This window comes from Gymnodraco acuticeps, unplaced genomic scaffold (genome assembly GCF_902827175.1).
Source record: "Gymnodraco acuticeps unplaced genomic scaffold, fGymAcu1.1, whole genome shotgun sequence".
In the NCBI taxonomy this organism is placed as follows: Eukaryota; Metazoa; Chordata; class Actinopteri; order Perciformes; family Bathydraconidae; genus Gymnodraco; species Gymnodraco acuticeps.
This window is the reverse complement of record NW_022991435.1, coordinates 2,358,120-2,375,490: the sequence shown is the minus strand read 5'-3', so window position 1 is coordinate 2,375,490 and position 17,371 is coordinate 2,358,120. Positions and strand designations below refer to the sequence as shown.

Below are 17,371 nucleotides of genomic sequence, written 5' to 3'. Positions count from 1 at the left end.
ACGTGATCGTGCTACACCAATTGGGTAGCTGCATATTGTCAACAGAAGTGAAAGATGGCGGCCGCCATGGTTACGCTAAACCAGACCAAATGGATTCTAAACAGTGCTGTATGCTTGTTTTATGTCATGTTTTGTCATATGTCTTAATACATCACTAAGTCCGAGGTATTTGCGTTATATACGCGGTATTTGTGAGAGGTTTTACTATCTGGGAACAGAGTTGACCATCGAATTGACTAGCAGCGTTTATCAGCCAACTCTAGCTACAAACAATTTCCCCACGGGGATTAATAAAGTATATCAAACTCATATTTATCAAACTATCATTCCTGGACTGCCATGTTCACATCGCTAGGTTCATTGGGATTATTCCATTAGACTGAGGACTTTTTGTCTGTCTGTTGTTACCCTGTACACGTTAAATGCACTCTTAAAATAAACATGACTTGATTTCTGCGTCCAAGAAGAAGGTTAACTTGTTACGTTAAGTAATTTAGATCAATAAAATGCAGTACTTCCAGGCTGAAGACTTTTCTTTTTGTTGCTGCTTTTAATTGAACTATTCATATCTTAGACTGCACTGTAACTTTTATCCATGTATTTTTTCTTTTAATGTTTCTTTTATTAGCTTTTCTTTTGAATGACTGATTTTAAATGCCATTTTCTCCTGTTGCTACTCTTCCAGAGCTAAGACACACAATGCCGTCTTGGTGTACATCAAAAGGGTTGAGCATGGAATCAATAGTGTCCAAGATTCTACTCACAGCCTTTGCATCAGCAGAGATGCGTGTCTTGTCCAGGTCTTTTCTTGTCCGTAGCTCAGGAGATATCCCTGCCATTGATTCACACTGTCTTGCTATCGCGGCTCTTTCATGCTGTGACAGTATCCAGCGATACACTGCAGACCGATTTTGTGTGATCCCTGTCCAGCCACCTTTGGTCTTGGCATCTCTGTTAAGCGTTTGCTCAATAGCCTGGTCGCAAGCAATGGAGGCAAATCCATGAACACTTTGTCGCTGGACAGTCCACTGGCCTTTCACATTCATGTCACTGTGGCAAGAGGGATGTGTGACAGGCAGATTCATCATTTCCAGCCAGTATGCAGGTAAATATCGAGCGTAATTTACTCTATCGTAGGCAAAAAACCATGGCATCATTAACCGGACGGTTGACAGGTGAAGCTGCCAGTTTGATTCTCGCGTTGCTCTCACAAACAGGAGGAGTAGCTGCATCATGTCAATGTATGAGCTCCAGAAAGCAAATGTTGCATTCTCTGTACTCCTCCTCTGCACAAAGTCTGCATATTTCGAGCACATATTATCAAACCTCTGATCTGCACTCAAAACATCCATCAATCTGTCTGGAAAGGCACATTCCATCTCAGTGATGACATCCATGCACGCAGCTCTCTCTTGGGGTGGCAAGGAGTCCATGAAGGTGATAAACCGGATGCGCTGCAGACTCTCATATAGAAGTTTATGAGCCCTCATGCTGCGATTGTAGTGATGGCCATTGAGTACCCCATTGATGGATCCTGGGGCAACAACTTCAGATTCAATGAGGATATCTTGCAGTCCTGCATCTCCGAACCTTTTGCCTAGAATACTCAGGTAGGACATGCATGTATGGAATTCACCTAGTCTAATCACTAGACGCTTTGTAAACTCAACATCCTTCCAGCGTATTTGCTGTGCTTTGGCATATATAGCCTGGTCAAACACTAAAACTATATGATCCAGTTCTAGCTGGTCAGCAATCTGGACACTTCGCTTCAGGATAGTGTTGACTGTTGACATCTCTGTTGGTGAGGCTTCAATGACTGGAAGATAATACAATGCGGACTTCTGCAGAGTGTTTTCATCCTGAAGCAGTGTATGGAACCCTGTCCAGCTTGGGATTGTACAACTATCCGTACATGTGGACTTCACAAAAGCATATGCCATTTCAGCTTGTACAGCAAAGTGGGTGTCCATTCTGCATGTCGCTGACTGCACTGGTTGACACAAGTTCTGTGGCCCTTGCCTTTTGGACTGATGGTAAGGTTGTATAGGCATTGGGGGGGGGCTATGAATGAGGTAACTCCCTTTCTCAGTGGCTGTCTGATTGCTGTGGACATAGGCTCGCCGGGCACACTCTGGAGCATAATTCCATTTGTATGGTGAGTAGTTCCACGACCCGATAGTGTCTCCTCACCAAAGTCAATGTTATCCCACACAAGTGTTGTGGGTGTCCGCTTTGAGAATCCCTTCGGTATTTTGTCTCTGCCTTCTACTAGTGTCAGTTGGGCAAGGCTAGTGTCTAGACTCAAAACTGTGTCCCATGATGCACAATGTCCCAGTCTGTTAAGCAGTGATACAATGCGTGATGATCCAGTTAAATGTCGAACAGTTAAACCTAAAGCCAAGGACTTGGGTGTCTGCTTGCGGCCCTTGGAAGCAAGGTACACAATGTCTTGACAAACAGACAACACTTTCAAATGTACGTCATCATCAATGTTGACATAATGATCCAGTGTTGGCTCCTCAGTGGAACCTATAATCCAGCTGAGCAGATTGTATAGTCCAATGGGGACAACAGTTTGAGATTCAGTGACATTTACATTTTCAGAAGTGGGAGGCCATGGGCATGACATGCCAGGAGTGTCACTAAGCAGTCTTTTCAAAAACAACGCTGCTGTATACAGTGTCCTTGTGTCCTCATGTGTTGTTTGGCACTTTGTTCTCCCTGTTTCATTGTCGCTGTCTGTCTGGCTCAATTCACTGGACTGTGTTGTTTCCGTACCGGATGGATCTGGTAGCATGTCCACGAGTGCATCCTTTGACAGAGTCTCAGCAAAAACCAGTTCGCAGACGTTGCGCTTGGTGGGCATGTGAAACGCTAGCTGAGGGAAATCTTGAGCCAGCCTCTTCTTCAACAGATCCTGTCTGTAACACAACAAAACAGTGACAATTACGAGTCACAGGAGTACCATCAAAAGCAGAGTGGTGGAGGTGATACAAGACATTACAGACTAGAACCTATCTGCCATACAGCACATTTAACACCAAAGAAGCCAAATAAAGGCCCACATCATCACAAACAACACTACACACTACACATCATGGGGGTTTCTCCAAACAGGCCTGTCATACACATTTTGTTTAAAGCTGGCCTTGCACATGATAAATAATAAGACTTGTATTACATTGCAGTTACCTGTAGTTTGAAGCATCAACACCTTCGTTTGCTTTCACCATGTCAATGAAGGCCTGCCTCAGCTGGCCCATTCTAAGCACCTCATTGTTGACAAGCAGCCTCTGGCGGATGATCCTCTCACAGAACAGCTTGTAACTGGCATCAAACATTGCCTCATCCCTACAACACATGAATGAGAAGTAAATAAATGGATAAATGAATAAGTGTTGTGATTGTGTGCACATATAACAGAAGGAAATTGGATGTTTACTTATAATGTTAAGTATGTGTATGTGTATATATATATATAGCCATCGCCGACACACACCTGGACTTCAGTCTGGTGGTAGTGCAAATAGGTAAAGCAATCCAAGGAGAAATAACTTACTGTTCTGTCTCTGGTTTGTCAGGTCTCAGCAAAAACATGGTGTACTGACTGTAACAGCTTTTGTGGTACCGCACCTCCAGAGCCACACAGTCTTTGTCTTTTATATGTAAAAGAACACTTTGGTCATCTTTCTTCTCAGCAGCTTTCTGCAATTTGCCTAAACGGAAAAAAAGGACAACTCAATGAGTTGTTGACGTATCTCTCACACATAATTGTACCTTTCAGTTATTCAACTACAGAGAATGTGTGTGTGTGTGTGTGTGTGTGTGTGTGTGTGTGTGTGTGTGTGTGTGGTGTGTGTGTAGTGTGTGTGTGGTGTGTGGGTGGGGGAGGGGGTTTGCTTACCTGCTTTTAATGTTTCAGCCTTACACAGTTGATCCCTTTGTCGCTTGCCTGCTTTGATGATCATTTTCTCCTTCATCTTGCATATAATGCACAGGGCAGGAAGGACGGGGCCAGAGCCTGCGATTGGCAGGCCTGACCTTGATCGTAGCTTCTCTGTTTGGCTTCGGTACGTGCTGCGAGACGTCGATGGGATGGGCTCGACCTCAAGGTCCTCCCTAACGTCTTGATCTCCCTCACGTGCGAGCCGTCTTTCCACCTTCGTCATGGCCTTTGTGTCGGTAAACCTTATGTAGCATGTGTGGTGGAAGCCAGCGTCCTCAGGAATATCTTCGAACTCGAAATCAAGACAGTGCTTGTGGTTTTCAGCCACCACGTTCCGAGAGTCTCCCTTCAAGCCGAGCGACCGTTGTAAGCTTGTCCTGTACGTATTCCATCTTGTATTGGTAAAACAATCAACCTTTTCGTGCTTCACAAACGTAATATGCATGTAACAATGTTTGTGTGTTGACAATTTTGACTTTTTGAGACTTTCTGGTGCGTTTTCCTCGTCTCCGCTACTCGATGAAACCATGGCGGCCGCCATCTTTCACTTCTGTTGACAATATGCAGCTACCCAATTGGTGTAGCACGATCACGTGATGAACCGTGGCACGACTTTGGACCAAGATATTATTACGCTTCGAAGGGAATAGTTCAGCCAATAATTACGTGCCTAGAAGAATTGGCAGGAATTTTAGCGACGAAATTTTTTTTGGTGGATAAGCATCAATCGTTCTTTTTTATGAACTAAAGATTGTGTAGTTTCACTTCTGTGGAGCGGGATTTCTTTTCTAAAGGACTTTTCGAGGTTCACCTTGCGGCCTAAGAGGGGAGAGAGAGAAGAGACAGAAGGGAGAAGAGAAAAGAGAGAAGAGAGGAGAGAGAAGAGAGGAGAGAGAGAAATATATTTGCGAGTTGCATATGAACTCAGGGTCGGCTCCGTAGCACTGGCGTAATAGATGTTCGCCAAGGGCGCCAGATCCGGGGAGGCGCTGCGCTGTCAGCTCTGGGAGGGAAAAACAATTTTTTGACCGTTGGGGTTCATCCTAATTTTCGGCCTTGATGTAACAACATTCATAATCAAGTAAATGTAACACCCTTTTCACCCCGGTTACACGTTTCATTTGCCCTGTATGATGGGCGCTGTAAGTGATGAAAATGGGGGATGTTGGCTTATCTGGCACCCGCAGCTCACAGCCAAAGTGCGAGTGAGCGAGGGATTGAGGGAGGGTGCACCGGTTCCGGCGCTGTTGTTATTAGCATCTGGTGCTAGCTGCTCTAACGGATATAAGAAGAAGATGTTTCTACAATAATGTGGAGGGAGAGTCCTCTCCAGTCAGACTGAGGCTGATAACTACAGCTCAGTGAGGTAAAGGACTGTGGAGTGTTTAGATAGTTCACTTTAGTCTAAGTTGTCTCAGTGGGTCTCAAACGTTTTGATCACAATTTATGTAAACACATATTTTCAAGGCACTCCTTTATAATTATTGGGATAAACAGGTTTGAAATCATTCCAATGCATACTATAGGACAGTAAACCAAAAATATCCTTTAAAACTGGAAAGATAACAAAAAATGCATAAATATATAAATGTTAAGGTAAAATAAGATATGAACAACAACAATAAAATAAGTTACATTAATTTGTTATTGGCTATGGTAGGTTATTGGTTATGTTCACATACTTATTTGATTACATCCACTTGTCTAAGATGACAACAGAGACTTTCGACCCAAAACCAGCTGTTGACTTGTGGATGCAAGCAGCTAATCACAGACTCAACCAGAGAGAAAGTATAGGCCTACATCATCAGCTACCATGTCTGACAGAGAGGAAGACAGTGAAGAGAACAGTCAGGAGGGTAGTGATGACAGTTTGTAGGATTACTGGTCGTGCTAATGTTGTCTTGTGTTCACCACTGCATGTGTGTTCTGTGTTCACCTCTGCATGTGTGTTCTGTGTTCACCTCTGCATGTGTGTTCAGTGCCGTGTGTCTGGCAAATAAAGTCAAGCCCCCCCCAAAAGTTACGGTTTATTTCATTTTAAGGATGAGCACCAAGCAACATCTCCAGGTGCTCCTTTGAGAACCAGGGCAAAAAAGTTATGTGCACCCCTGGTTATATATACATCCAAATCAGATTTTTCACAAATTCAGATCTCTCTCCAATCGGAATTTAATATTTTACAGCCCTGGCTATCACACAATAAACTATTGCTTAACAAAACAAAATCTTATACCATGGTCTTTGGTACCAGGCAGAAGCTCAAATTCAAACCTAATGTAGTAATAGCATGTAAGGATGGCACTTCTCTGCATAAAGTTGATAGCTTTAAATATCTTGGTGTATGGCTAGACTCTGAACTTTCATTTAAACTACATATAAAGCATGTAATACAAAAAGTCAATTACGGAATCAGTGTTTTACACCGCTCTCGCAATTGTTTTACGCTCAGTGTCCGAAAGAGAATTGCTTCTCAACTTATTCTTCCGATTATGGACTATTGGGATGTTGTCTACCAAAATGCACATAAATCAGATCTTGCTCCACTCAACATAGCCTACAACAGACTATGCAGATTTGTTCTTGGTTGTCCTTTTCGTACACATCACTGCACAATGTATAACCAACTTAAATGGCCTTCTTTAAACGTAAGAAGACACACACATTGGCTTCAGCTGATATTTAAATGCATTTATCTTAACTATCCCCCTTATTTAAAGCAGTATTTTGTACCCTACTCACCAAATCATCAAGTTAGACATTCTGTTCAGATTTATTTCTCTGTCCCCTCTGCAAAAAAATTGATTGGCAGAAGAGCGTTCATGTTTAAAGCCCCAACTGACTGGAATACTTTACCTGCTGCTATTAGATCTCTTGCATCATTGGGTTTATTTAAACATGCATTGTTATCTCACTTTCAACTGCTCTGTACTTGTTATTAACTGATATTGATGAAACTGATTTGCTTGACTGTCTCAAATTGCATGATTGTGTGCATTGCTTGAATTTCACTTAACAGACTGTATGTGGTTTGTCTTGTGTGTCATGTTTTGCATTTTGTCTTTTTGTTTATGTATGTCTGTAAGTTGTTGCTATTGTCGGGACCCCCTTGAAAACGAGATGGTGCATCTCAAGGGGTTTATCCCAATGAATACAATTTCTATATATACTGTATATATATAAAGTCGTTAAATCTATTGATTTTATAATCATAATACTTTAAAAAAATATATCAATGCAAACAAAATATGCTGTTTCAACCCATGAAATATGTATATTTCCTACTTCTCTATATGTTAAACTAAGCAGTGTCGTGGTTTGGACTTACAAAACATTTAAAGACAAAATGTTGGACTTAAAAAACTGAAAATAGATGGACATTTCTCACTAAATCCTAAAATGTTATAGACTTACAAAACAGTCATGTATTGAAATGATTTCATGGAGTATTTTTACAGGTGGTTACAATTTTAAACAGTGTCATCTGCAAAAACGCCCTGTCAAATTTAAGGCCAAGCGTTCTAGATATAAGCATGCTTGCACTTAAAACAAGCACATTTGGCTGCCGGTGCAGTAAGCAAATTTCACTTGACAAGATGTCTTAAAACAAGTCAGGCTGTCCGACTATCATTATAGCACATACAATCTTGAAATAAGATTAAAAAGACTAATTTCAAGCAATCTAGTTAAGCCTATTTAATGCAAAAAGAAATCTATTATCACTCAAAACTTGAGTACTTTTAGCATCAAATTACTTTAAATGAGATTTAGGGAGGCAAGTGGCGCAGTGGGTAGTGCGTTGGTGTTAGGATCAGGGGAGCATAGGTTCAAACCCCACTGCAGTCAACATGTCGTTGTGTCCCTGAGACACTTCACCCCAAATTGCTCCTTTGGGGATTGCCCACAGTATTGAGTATGTAAGTCGCTTTGGATAAAAGCGATAACAAGTTACATGTAATGAAATTCTTGTTTTTAGGGAGATAAATTAGAACACATACTCTTAAAATATGTAAACATGACAATTCTTTCAAAAAACACGTTTTTATTAAGTCAGTCCATAACAAACAGGATTATTTTTCAAATGAACAAAGCTCTTCAACATATATACATCCTCATAGAACTGACAAACATTGGACACAGAATTCAAGTTCTCTACTTTTTTGTGAATTCTGCCCATTCAGCTATTGCTTTTTTGTATGAATGAGTAAGGTCACGCTCGTGAATACTGTCCTTCAGTACCTCAGTCTGGATGACGGATAGGAGAGTAGCAACACATTTGGGGTAGGTGAGGTGGAAGGTGTAAAAACACCCCATCAGGATGAGTGGAGCCTCGTGCATCATTTCCCTAGGTAGGGTCATCAGTGGGATTTTGCCAACAGCCAGGAGGAGGTTAGTAGAGTCTAGGATGACTGGACTGGTGATGGGCCGTTTCTGGAGAAACGTATTGGGGTCCTCGGATGGCTAAGAGCAACAAAGTAGAGACAAAAAGTAGAAAAAAATTAAACCTCAGGGCATATCAAGTTTTATTTCAGTTTAACTGATACTGACTCAGACTTACCTCAAGAACATGGAATAGTGCCTCACTTGCTGACCCAAGCTTTTTGGGTGGGGCAGTTGGGGAAGGAAACATTGAGGGAAGTGCCTTCATCAAAGCAATCGCTTGTCCAGCTGAAAAACAACATGGATACATGATCAAATGCATTGTGCTTGTTTTTGTTAGGCAATTTGACTTTGACATTAAGTGTTGTGTAACTGAAAAGTAAGCACAAAAGCAAACAAATATTTATGTGCAGAGCCCAAGGGAGTATAAGCTAATCATGGAAAAACTATGCTGTTGGTGAACGACAGTGTATGTGTGTATCCCTGAAGCGACATGAATCTTAATGTCACCTTGGGAAACAGTACATAAACTGGTGCTACTTTTTTTCTTCAAAATTGGCCTGAGACAGAGCGTGGGATCACCCAAATCAAACGGTTCTCCTAGGGATATTGAATGTGCACAGCGAAATGAAAGAGTGAAATAAAAACGATTGCAGTTATTGGATCAGCAAACTGAAAGTTTGGATGGATAGTGGGGGGGGGGGGGGGGGCAGCGGTCGTGTTGAATTTATAATATCCCTGACACTTTCACTGCAGGGGATATAAAAAGCACTTGTCAGTTGCACAAGGGAAAGCAAAACAATAAGGGTCACCTGTATGCATGACATAAGGTAGTAGTGTTTAAACCCTCTAGTGACCACTACTACCTTATAACTACCATTTTGCCATCATTCAGTCATCAAAAAGGAGATCCTGTCCCATCAAAATAATGAAAATAAGCTTAATATAATCACATCCCATGCATGCGGCCATTAAATGGTCACCCCCAACCTATAAAACATCAGTGTTATCTATACATTATGCTTACATTTATCCAGATCCATTGGTGGCTTCAACGACTTGTTCCACACTCCAAAGAACAGCGCATTTTCGCAAAAGCTTTCCCATCTGGCTTTGATCTGGTCAGTGTAGTTCTTGTTGCCTGCCTCTAGAATTCGGCCCATCTCGTCCAAAACCTGAGTGTAAAAATCAATAGAACTTTGATACAGAGAAAACAGCAAACAGATGTTAGATGTCTAAATAATTAACATGAGATTTACCTTTTAAGAGTGACACAGTTGTGTCATCAAATCTATCCAACTCACCATGAAGAAGCATTCTGTAATTTACAGGAAAAGACGGCCACTGTCATTTTAAAAGTCAACCCCAAAAAAAATCACATTAAAAAGGCATCAGACACTAAATTGTAAAATTGCTGTGATTCACTATGAACTAGCTAGGTCGACGTTAGCTAGTCTACCACAACCCTTTGTGTTTTTAACTAATTGATAGCTTTTAACAGATACAATTACTGAATACCAAAAGAAAACGTATGATATTAACGTTGGCTAATTTTGTGTTCCTTACAGACAGTTTATTTATCTGAGAGTAGTTAACGTTAGCTATTTTAATTTTTACATACCCCATTAGTGAGGTTAAGGTTAGCTAGCAACACGTGCTTCGTAGTTAGCTAGCTATCTTAGCTAATTCAGCTAACAGTTAACCAATGAATGTACTACTACTTAATAAATTGAAAGCACTAATATGTTACATACGCCTATGGACTTGTATTCCTACGTTCAGTTACTAACGTTACCTTAACTCAGTGGTTCTCAAAGTGGGGGGCGCGCCCCCCCAGGGGGGTGCAGAGGCATGACAGGGGGGGTGCGAGAGACCAGGGGGAAAAATGGTTATTTAAAAAAAAAAAAAAAATCATATTTTGAAAAATTATTGATTGAAAATAATATGATGCAGTACTATTACGTCTGGGTCTCTGTGTTTCATTACAGCTCGGCTCTGTGTGTGTGTGTGTGTGTGTGTGTGTGTGTGTGTGTGTGTGTGTGTGTGTGTGTGTGTGTGTGTGTGTGTGTGTGTGTGTGTGTGTGTGGAACGATCCATTTTGTGTGTGTGCGCGAGCGAGAGAGCGCACCGGTACCGGAGATTGTTGTTGTTAGCTTCTGGTGCTAGCGAGCTACGCTAACGGATATAAGGAGGTTTTTCAACAACAAAGTGGAGGAGAGTCCTCTCCTGTCAGACTGAGAGACTCAGTCAGCTAAAGGACTCTCTCAGTGTTATCTCAGTGGGTCTCAAATGTTTTGGTCACCATTAATGTAAACAATTATTTCCGAGGCACACGTTTATATGATCATTATAGTTATAAAAAAATAAGAGAATCAATTAAAAACAGGTATGAAATACTATATGACATTAAAAAAGGAATAAAGTTTAAAAGGGGAGTGATTTGTAAAATATCCATAAAGAAATAGTAATTCTGTTTACAATTCTGTTTCAAATGGGTGTTGAGAGATGTATCCATAGATCTCTTCATTTTGCTCTCAAAGTGCACCAGATTGATGCTTTTAACATCAATATGCCGTGAGCTGATTATCGAGCCTTCGTTGTAACAGTTGCGGGTACACTGTGTATATGCGTGGGGAGTGTTGCAGTAGAACATTCCACTGTAGCGACCGGTACATCTATGGGAAACCCTAAATGTTTGAGCACCCTCTATGAAACGTCAAGCTACAGCACCCCCAAAATAAATCTTCAAAGTTTGTGTGAGAAACTGATACCTGTGTTGAAACTAATGTGATATTTTTTCAGTGTGTATTATAGAAAGGTGTGGGGGGTTTGCGAAGAGAGGTGGGAGCGTGAGAGAGAAAGTGTGTGAGAGAGCGAGAACAGGGGTTATTTAATGATCAGAGCAGTGTAATTACCTCCCAGTGAGATTCAGCCTTTTAGACGGATGATTATTCAAGGGGAGAAATCTCATTTGCATCTTGTAGTAATATATAAAAGTGTTCACTCTACACTAAATTAAATTGCCACATTGATTTTTTTTTCTCACCTCGCTTAAAGTGCTTTTTTGTACTTTTCCAGCAATATTATGGTTTTACACGCAGATTAATTTATCTGTAAGCGTAAAGAGAAGATAGTCTCTCTATGTCCTGCAGTTCTAGTGTTCAGACGTGTCTCCGGGGTTCAGCTTGCAGATCATTAACAAGATGTGAAAAGACCTGTGTCATACCCTCACTTTTGCTTCTTCAAACAAGGCAGGGAGCGTCAAAGTCGATGAACAGTTCCTCTGCGTCATTTCCTAAACATTTCAAATGACATAGCTGCCTTTCTTCAGTTTCATTTCTGGTAATGCAACATTTTTAAAGTTTTCAATCTTCCCACACACCTTCCCTCGGCAAGCACATGACCAGTATGATCAGTATCTTCCAAGTATAAAATCAAGGACCCTGTTTTCCATCTCAGCACCTCCAATTACAGTGGGAGAGAAATGGCATGGAGCTAATGTAATGACAGCATTTAAAGCTGTGTGGGGGAGAGGAGAAGAAAACCTGACTGAGCTCATGTCACATTCAGTGCTGTACCACCTGCGGACAAATGCAGAAAAGGGAGCTAAGAGGGAAAGGGAAATAACATGTGGTGGGAGAAGATACAAGGAATAAAACAATATGTTGGATTGTCAGGATAAGAGAAGAATAAGGGTGGGAGGATGGATCAAATTAAATCAAACAAGAAAGAAAGACAGTTGATCTTCATGCTTATTTCTGTTGCTTTCCACCTTTCCCCTCCCAACTAGTCCCTGGCGTGGCTGACTGCGGGTCAGCTGTGACTGATAGTCCGCTCTCCTGTTTTTCATCTGACAGATGGGCGCGGGGACCGACTCTGGTTCAGCCTGAAAACGGATTCTCCATGCCTCTGTGTGCTGCCACAGCCATTTTACTCAGCTGTCAGTCACAGACAGCATGGCTGACGTTATCAGTTGTACCCCGCTTAACGGTGGAGGTCTGCCTCAGAGCTGCTGCTGGGTAGGACTCAGACAGGGGGGGGGGAGAGGGAGGGGGGGGAGAGGATTGAGGCATGGAGTGAATTGATGCAGGTCGAACATAAGAAGGTAAAATGGAATCCGTGAAGGTTAAAAACGTGAAGACAGAAGGCAGGGGAAATAAAGTGAGGAATTAAAAGGGAAAAGAAAGACAGCTATGGCATGCTAGATGTGAGTGCAGGGTAATTAAAATGACATCAGACGGTGGGGCCACTATCATCGTCTCCTCCTGAAGAAGTGCACATAATGAAAATGGCGTCCAAGGCCTTTGGCTCGGCACCAAGAGCAGAGAGGCTAAAGATGAAGTACAACAAGAGAATCAATTCTCTCTTGCCTCCTCCTCTCTTCCACTCAGGGAGATTTACAGGCCACGTTATGACAGCACACAATAACGACAGCCATATTTTACTCCTGCAGGCAGACAGCAGCATCCACATCCAATCAAATCCAACACAGAACAAGTTGTTATCTTTAGTGTGTGTGGGTGCGCGTGTTGAGTGTGAAAAAGCGCTTGTCATCGCTACGTGATTGTGCTACATTGAGTTGATCCACTCGATTTATTGGTGTCAGAGATTATTGTGAGGATAGAGTGATAGGCTTTTATGGGTAACGCATTAGAGAAATAAAAACCTACTGTATAAAAGAAACAACTTTAAATCACTGTGAGATGAATTGCATAGAAACATGATCAGGAAATACTTTGGGCTCCTAAAGGTTCACATACGACCTAAAGAGGCGCCAAGGGAGATGGAAAAGGAAATAAATATGAAAGTGACAGACAAAACAAAGGATGCTTTAAGAATGGACGGCCACAATGGTAAGATGAGAAAATAAAATATGAGAAGAGGAGATGCAGGGAAAAGAAAAACAAGCAACTGAGACTTACTTAAAGCTGGATGAAAGTGTGCCTGGATCAATAGATATGGATGTGAATAGGGAGACTTTTAAATAAGGCTCTGGCCTGTGTCCTCAGATTCTGTTTCACAAAGAAACTCAAACTCTACAGATCAATACCGTGCTCCTTTCTCCGGCCTGTGTCCTGAGCGGCTGCTGTTGTATGCCACTGTTTGTCTTTGTTCACAGCCCTTGAAACCCCTCTAACAGTGTGTTATTCCCTGCAGCCCCCGGCTCCCTCAACATCCACACCACCTTTGCTCGATAACTGCGTGTTTATCAATTTCCCCAACAAAGTAACCATCCTGCAATTCACTGCCAAGTAACAATCTGCTTTATTTCCATTTCTATTTCAGTTAATGCCAGTTCTACTACTCTCTATTTGCAATTTGATATAACAACAGCAACAACGATAGGGATACATCTAGTCCCAAGGCAAGAAACATTTCACATTTGCACTTTGAACACAGTGTTTTCTTTGTCGAAATCTGTTTAACAGTGAACTTATATCAAAGAACATTCCAGTTAACGCAAGGAACTTTTAAAGGAATAACATTTTTAGATATTAGATTTAAGATTCAAAGGTGTTATTGTCATATGCACAAAGCTACAGTGTAGAAATGGCAATGAAAATCTTATGACCTGAGTTCCTCCAACAATCCAACATATATAATAAAATACAAAAATACAAAGTACAAAATAAAAAGTAGTGCAAAAAGTCTGCATGTAAATAGAAGCTTATTACATTTATTTGTAGTACTTTTAGCCTAGCTAACTTAGCACAAAGATTGTAACATTAAACTCAAAAATACATGTTTTTATATTTATATTTGTTTATGGACTTACTTCTTATTTAGTAACTTTAGTTACTAGGTGTTAGTAGGCAGACTTTTGAACGTTGAAGAAAACACGGCTAGCTGCTAAATTAGCTTACAGTAGCTAAGACAGAGCCTACACACTTTTCTCATCCAACTATCTCAAAGAAAGCATTTAAGTTATTTACCAAAATCTTTAACCATTCATTTTAAACCAGATCATACATATACAACATTCTGTACCAAGAAACTACCTTATTACCAATTGACCTGTGAGGAAATGACAAAGCAATGTCAAAAGCAGCACAAGAGATGCTACAAGTAAGCCAATTCTGAACACACAATACAGACATTAGACAGTCAATAATTAACACAATGCTGAAATGAAAGTATAACATCAACTAAATACTAAATTCTGAAATGAAAGTATAACATCAACTAAATACTAAATGATACTATGAACACTAACACTAATGCATTCATGTAAAGATGCACACAGACACACAGAAACAGTCCTCATTCATTCCTGACCAGCGACTGTGAGTCCTCTGCAGCCCTGGGACATCTTTTATTGAGATGCAGACAGACTGCCAATGTTTGGTCTAAACTGAGACTGCTTCACTGCCTCACAGCAGCCTCTGGACATGTGTGTGTCACTGTCAATACCCGCAGAATGCTACATTAGAGCTTAGTTTGACCGGGGGGGCTTATAAATTGAGCCTGATGTCTGTGTGTTTACTTGCATAAACACAGGTGTGTCATGTCTTAATACCCCGTTCAAGAACCAATACATTGATTCTGTTGTTATGAGCAGTCTGTGATTATGACTGAAATCTGAATCAGAGAGAATAAGACAAGAGTGTGTATATTTGAGGTGTGTTTCTCTGACTGTGAGCATGTGGATGTCAGGCTATTTTTCCTGCTCACATCCTCCTTCTTGTTTTTCTCATTAGGAAAAGCGGACCTTGTTGGTTATTACGCTGTGATGGTCGGCTCCCACTGCGAACATGTCACCAGAGTCCTCTCCCTGTGTCACCTCTGTCTGCTCCCTGCTGTCCCCTCTGACACCTCGGCGACCCTCCCTGCCCTTTCTCTGACAAGAAACCCTGGTGATTACACACACACACACACACACACACACACACACACACACACACACAACACACACACACACACACACACACACACACACACACACACACACACACACGCACACACACACACACACACAACACACACACACACACACACACACACACACACACACACACACAACAGTCAAAGATGGCATGCAGACACACAAACCCGGAGGCAACACTGACAAAAGCATCCGCAGACATTGACACACACATTATTCTAATATATTACAAATATTATAAGATGAGGAGGTTTAGCTCTCGGTTATTCTCTGTATAAAAACACTTTATGCCTTATAATGTGATAATAAGAAAATACCCATTGTGCTATCTTAAATCTGAACTCCCTGCACTTACCTATTATTCAGTGACTGTGCAATAGAGTGCCACTTACGATGTAATGACCCCAACAAGCGCATGATTCAGTATGAAACACTGCTGCTATTCACAAAAAAGCTGCTTAACAGCCTTACTGATGCACCACCGGAGGAGATATACTAGCTCCATTAGTTACATTGTATACTCTAACATGTGGTGCACTGCATCACATGTTACAATCTTGTATGATGTTTGTTGTTGACATAAAATAAAATGTGGTATCAAGAATATCATAAACCTATTTTGGACTATGATTCTGGGGCATGGATTTCAAATCAGCTAGATGTAAATAACTAGGCAAGGAAATAATAAGGAATAAGAAGTTACTTAGAAGCACCAAAGGTTTTCTGTTGTTAAACAACTTCGAAGTATGTTATATTCTTGAAAGACCTTTCCTCATTGTACTGTGTTTTCTTTGAATGTCAAGGGTAGAGTATCTCTTTACTACACTTACAGGCTCCGAGAGCTTTATAAAAAACGCCCACTCTAATAACTCGGAATGAAAATCGCACTACTGATGTTAGACTGGCAAGAAAATAAGACTTCCACGACAACCTCAGTAGAAAACAAGCCAAGCTCTGTGATCTTCATGTAGAGGAAGGAGGGAAAAGAACACTTATTTTTGTGAGATTTTTTGATACATTCATAAAGGTGCAAGCGCAATGTGTAAATCAAGTTGTGGAAGATTTGATTGAGTATCAAGTCAACATATCCTCATACAACACCTCGTATAGATTTTTGACAGAGTGATCGGAGCCCCCACTCCTTGGTTAGGTTCAAGAAAAGATGGTGGTTTGCGTCAAAATAAGTAATTTCTGACTAAATGTGGGAACAAAACGAATGGGTTCAGTTTTAAAAAAGTGTTTATTTTTAAAAAAACTACGGAGGTTATGTTCCTTAAGTACAGAAGTTACGTTAGATAATACCTAATTGGACCTCACCTGTCATGGCTAACTATTATGTGGGTAATAAACAAATGATAGTTTATTCTTTTTCGTAGGTTCAAATGCGGACATGGAATTATAACAGCCTTGCAAGTATATAAAATACACATCTTAACAAGTAACTTCATACTTGCAAAACTACTACAAGGCATTGTTTCTCCAATTAGATTTGAGTAGCCATGTTATTTTTCTTCTATGTTAGTTCATATAAGCAGCAGTGTTATGCTGCTGAGAGTGAGCAGTGAGATGGAGGAGATACACTGGGGTCGACCCCCGCTGGGTCCTAAAGAGACTTAAGTGTATTTGACTCAGAGAGGTGATCAAAGCCTGCGCTGTTGGGCAGCATGCCCTCGCAGTAGTCTTGTTCTCACCTTACATCTTGTACATCTCGGTAGCTTAGCGGCTGCTCAGAGCAGAGTACGGAAACAAGGGAGCTGTGGGGGAAACCTTGCTGAGAGCACTTGAAGCCGCAGCACTGTGTAGCTCAACTGGAGTGAAGATTTAGATATCAGCCACTGAGGAATTCATTGAGATAAAGTATTATCAAGGCATATATAAAGCAACTGGAAATATTCTCTGTGGAATTCAATGTTCTGTTCTTGAATGGCTCTTCCTACACAAGGTTACTGTTGCATACGGTTTATTGCACACAAACAAGAAATTGATCCTCAAAACAAGCAAATAATAAACCTTGACTGAGCCCATTCATAGCGATAAGAGCGTAGTGTGGAATAAGTACAACGAATAGAAAAAGTGTACTGAAACATCATCACGAAGGAAGATATTGAGTCTTTTCAGAAGGATACATTAATGATGTAACAGAAAATAATCAATAGTGT

At 41.0% G+C, this 17,371-nt stretch overlaps 1 protein-coding gene across 1 annotated transcript; it reads right to left on the bottom strand.

Annotated features, from left to right (window-relative positions):
* Positions 1–667: 667 nt before the first annotated feature.
* On the bottom strand, positions 668–3,673 carry LOC117532601. Its single transcript, XM_034195960.1, has 3 exons — positions 3,563–3,673; positions 3,196–3,354; positions 668–2,924 (listed from the first exon to the last, which is right to left on the bottom strand). The coding sequence occupies exons 1-3, from the start codon at positions 3,598–3,600 to the stop codon at positions 1,925–1,927; spliced, it is 1,197 nt and encodes a 398-aa protein (XP_034051851.1). The 5' UTR covers positions 3,601–3,673; the 3' UTR covers positions 668–1,924.
* Positions 3,674–17,371: the final 13,698 nt, after the last annotated feature.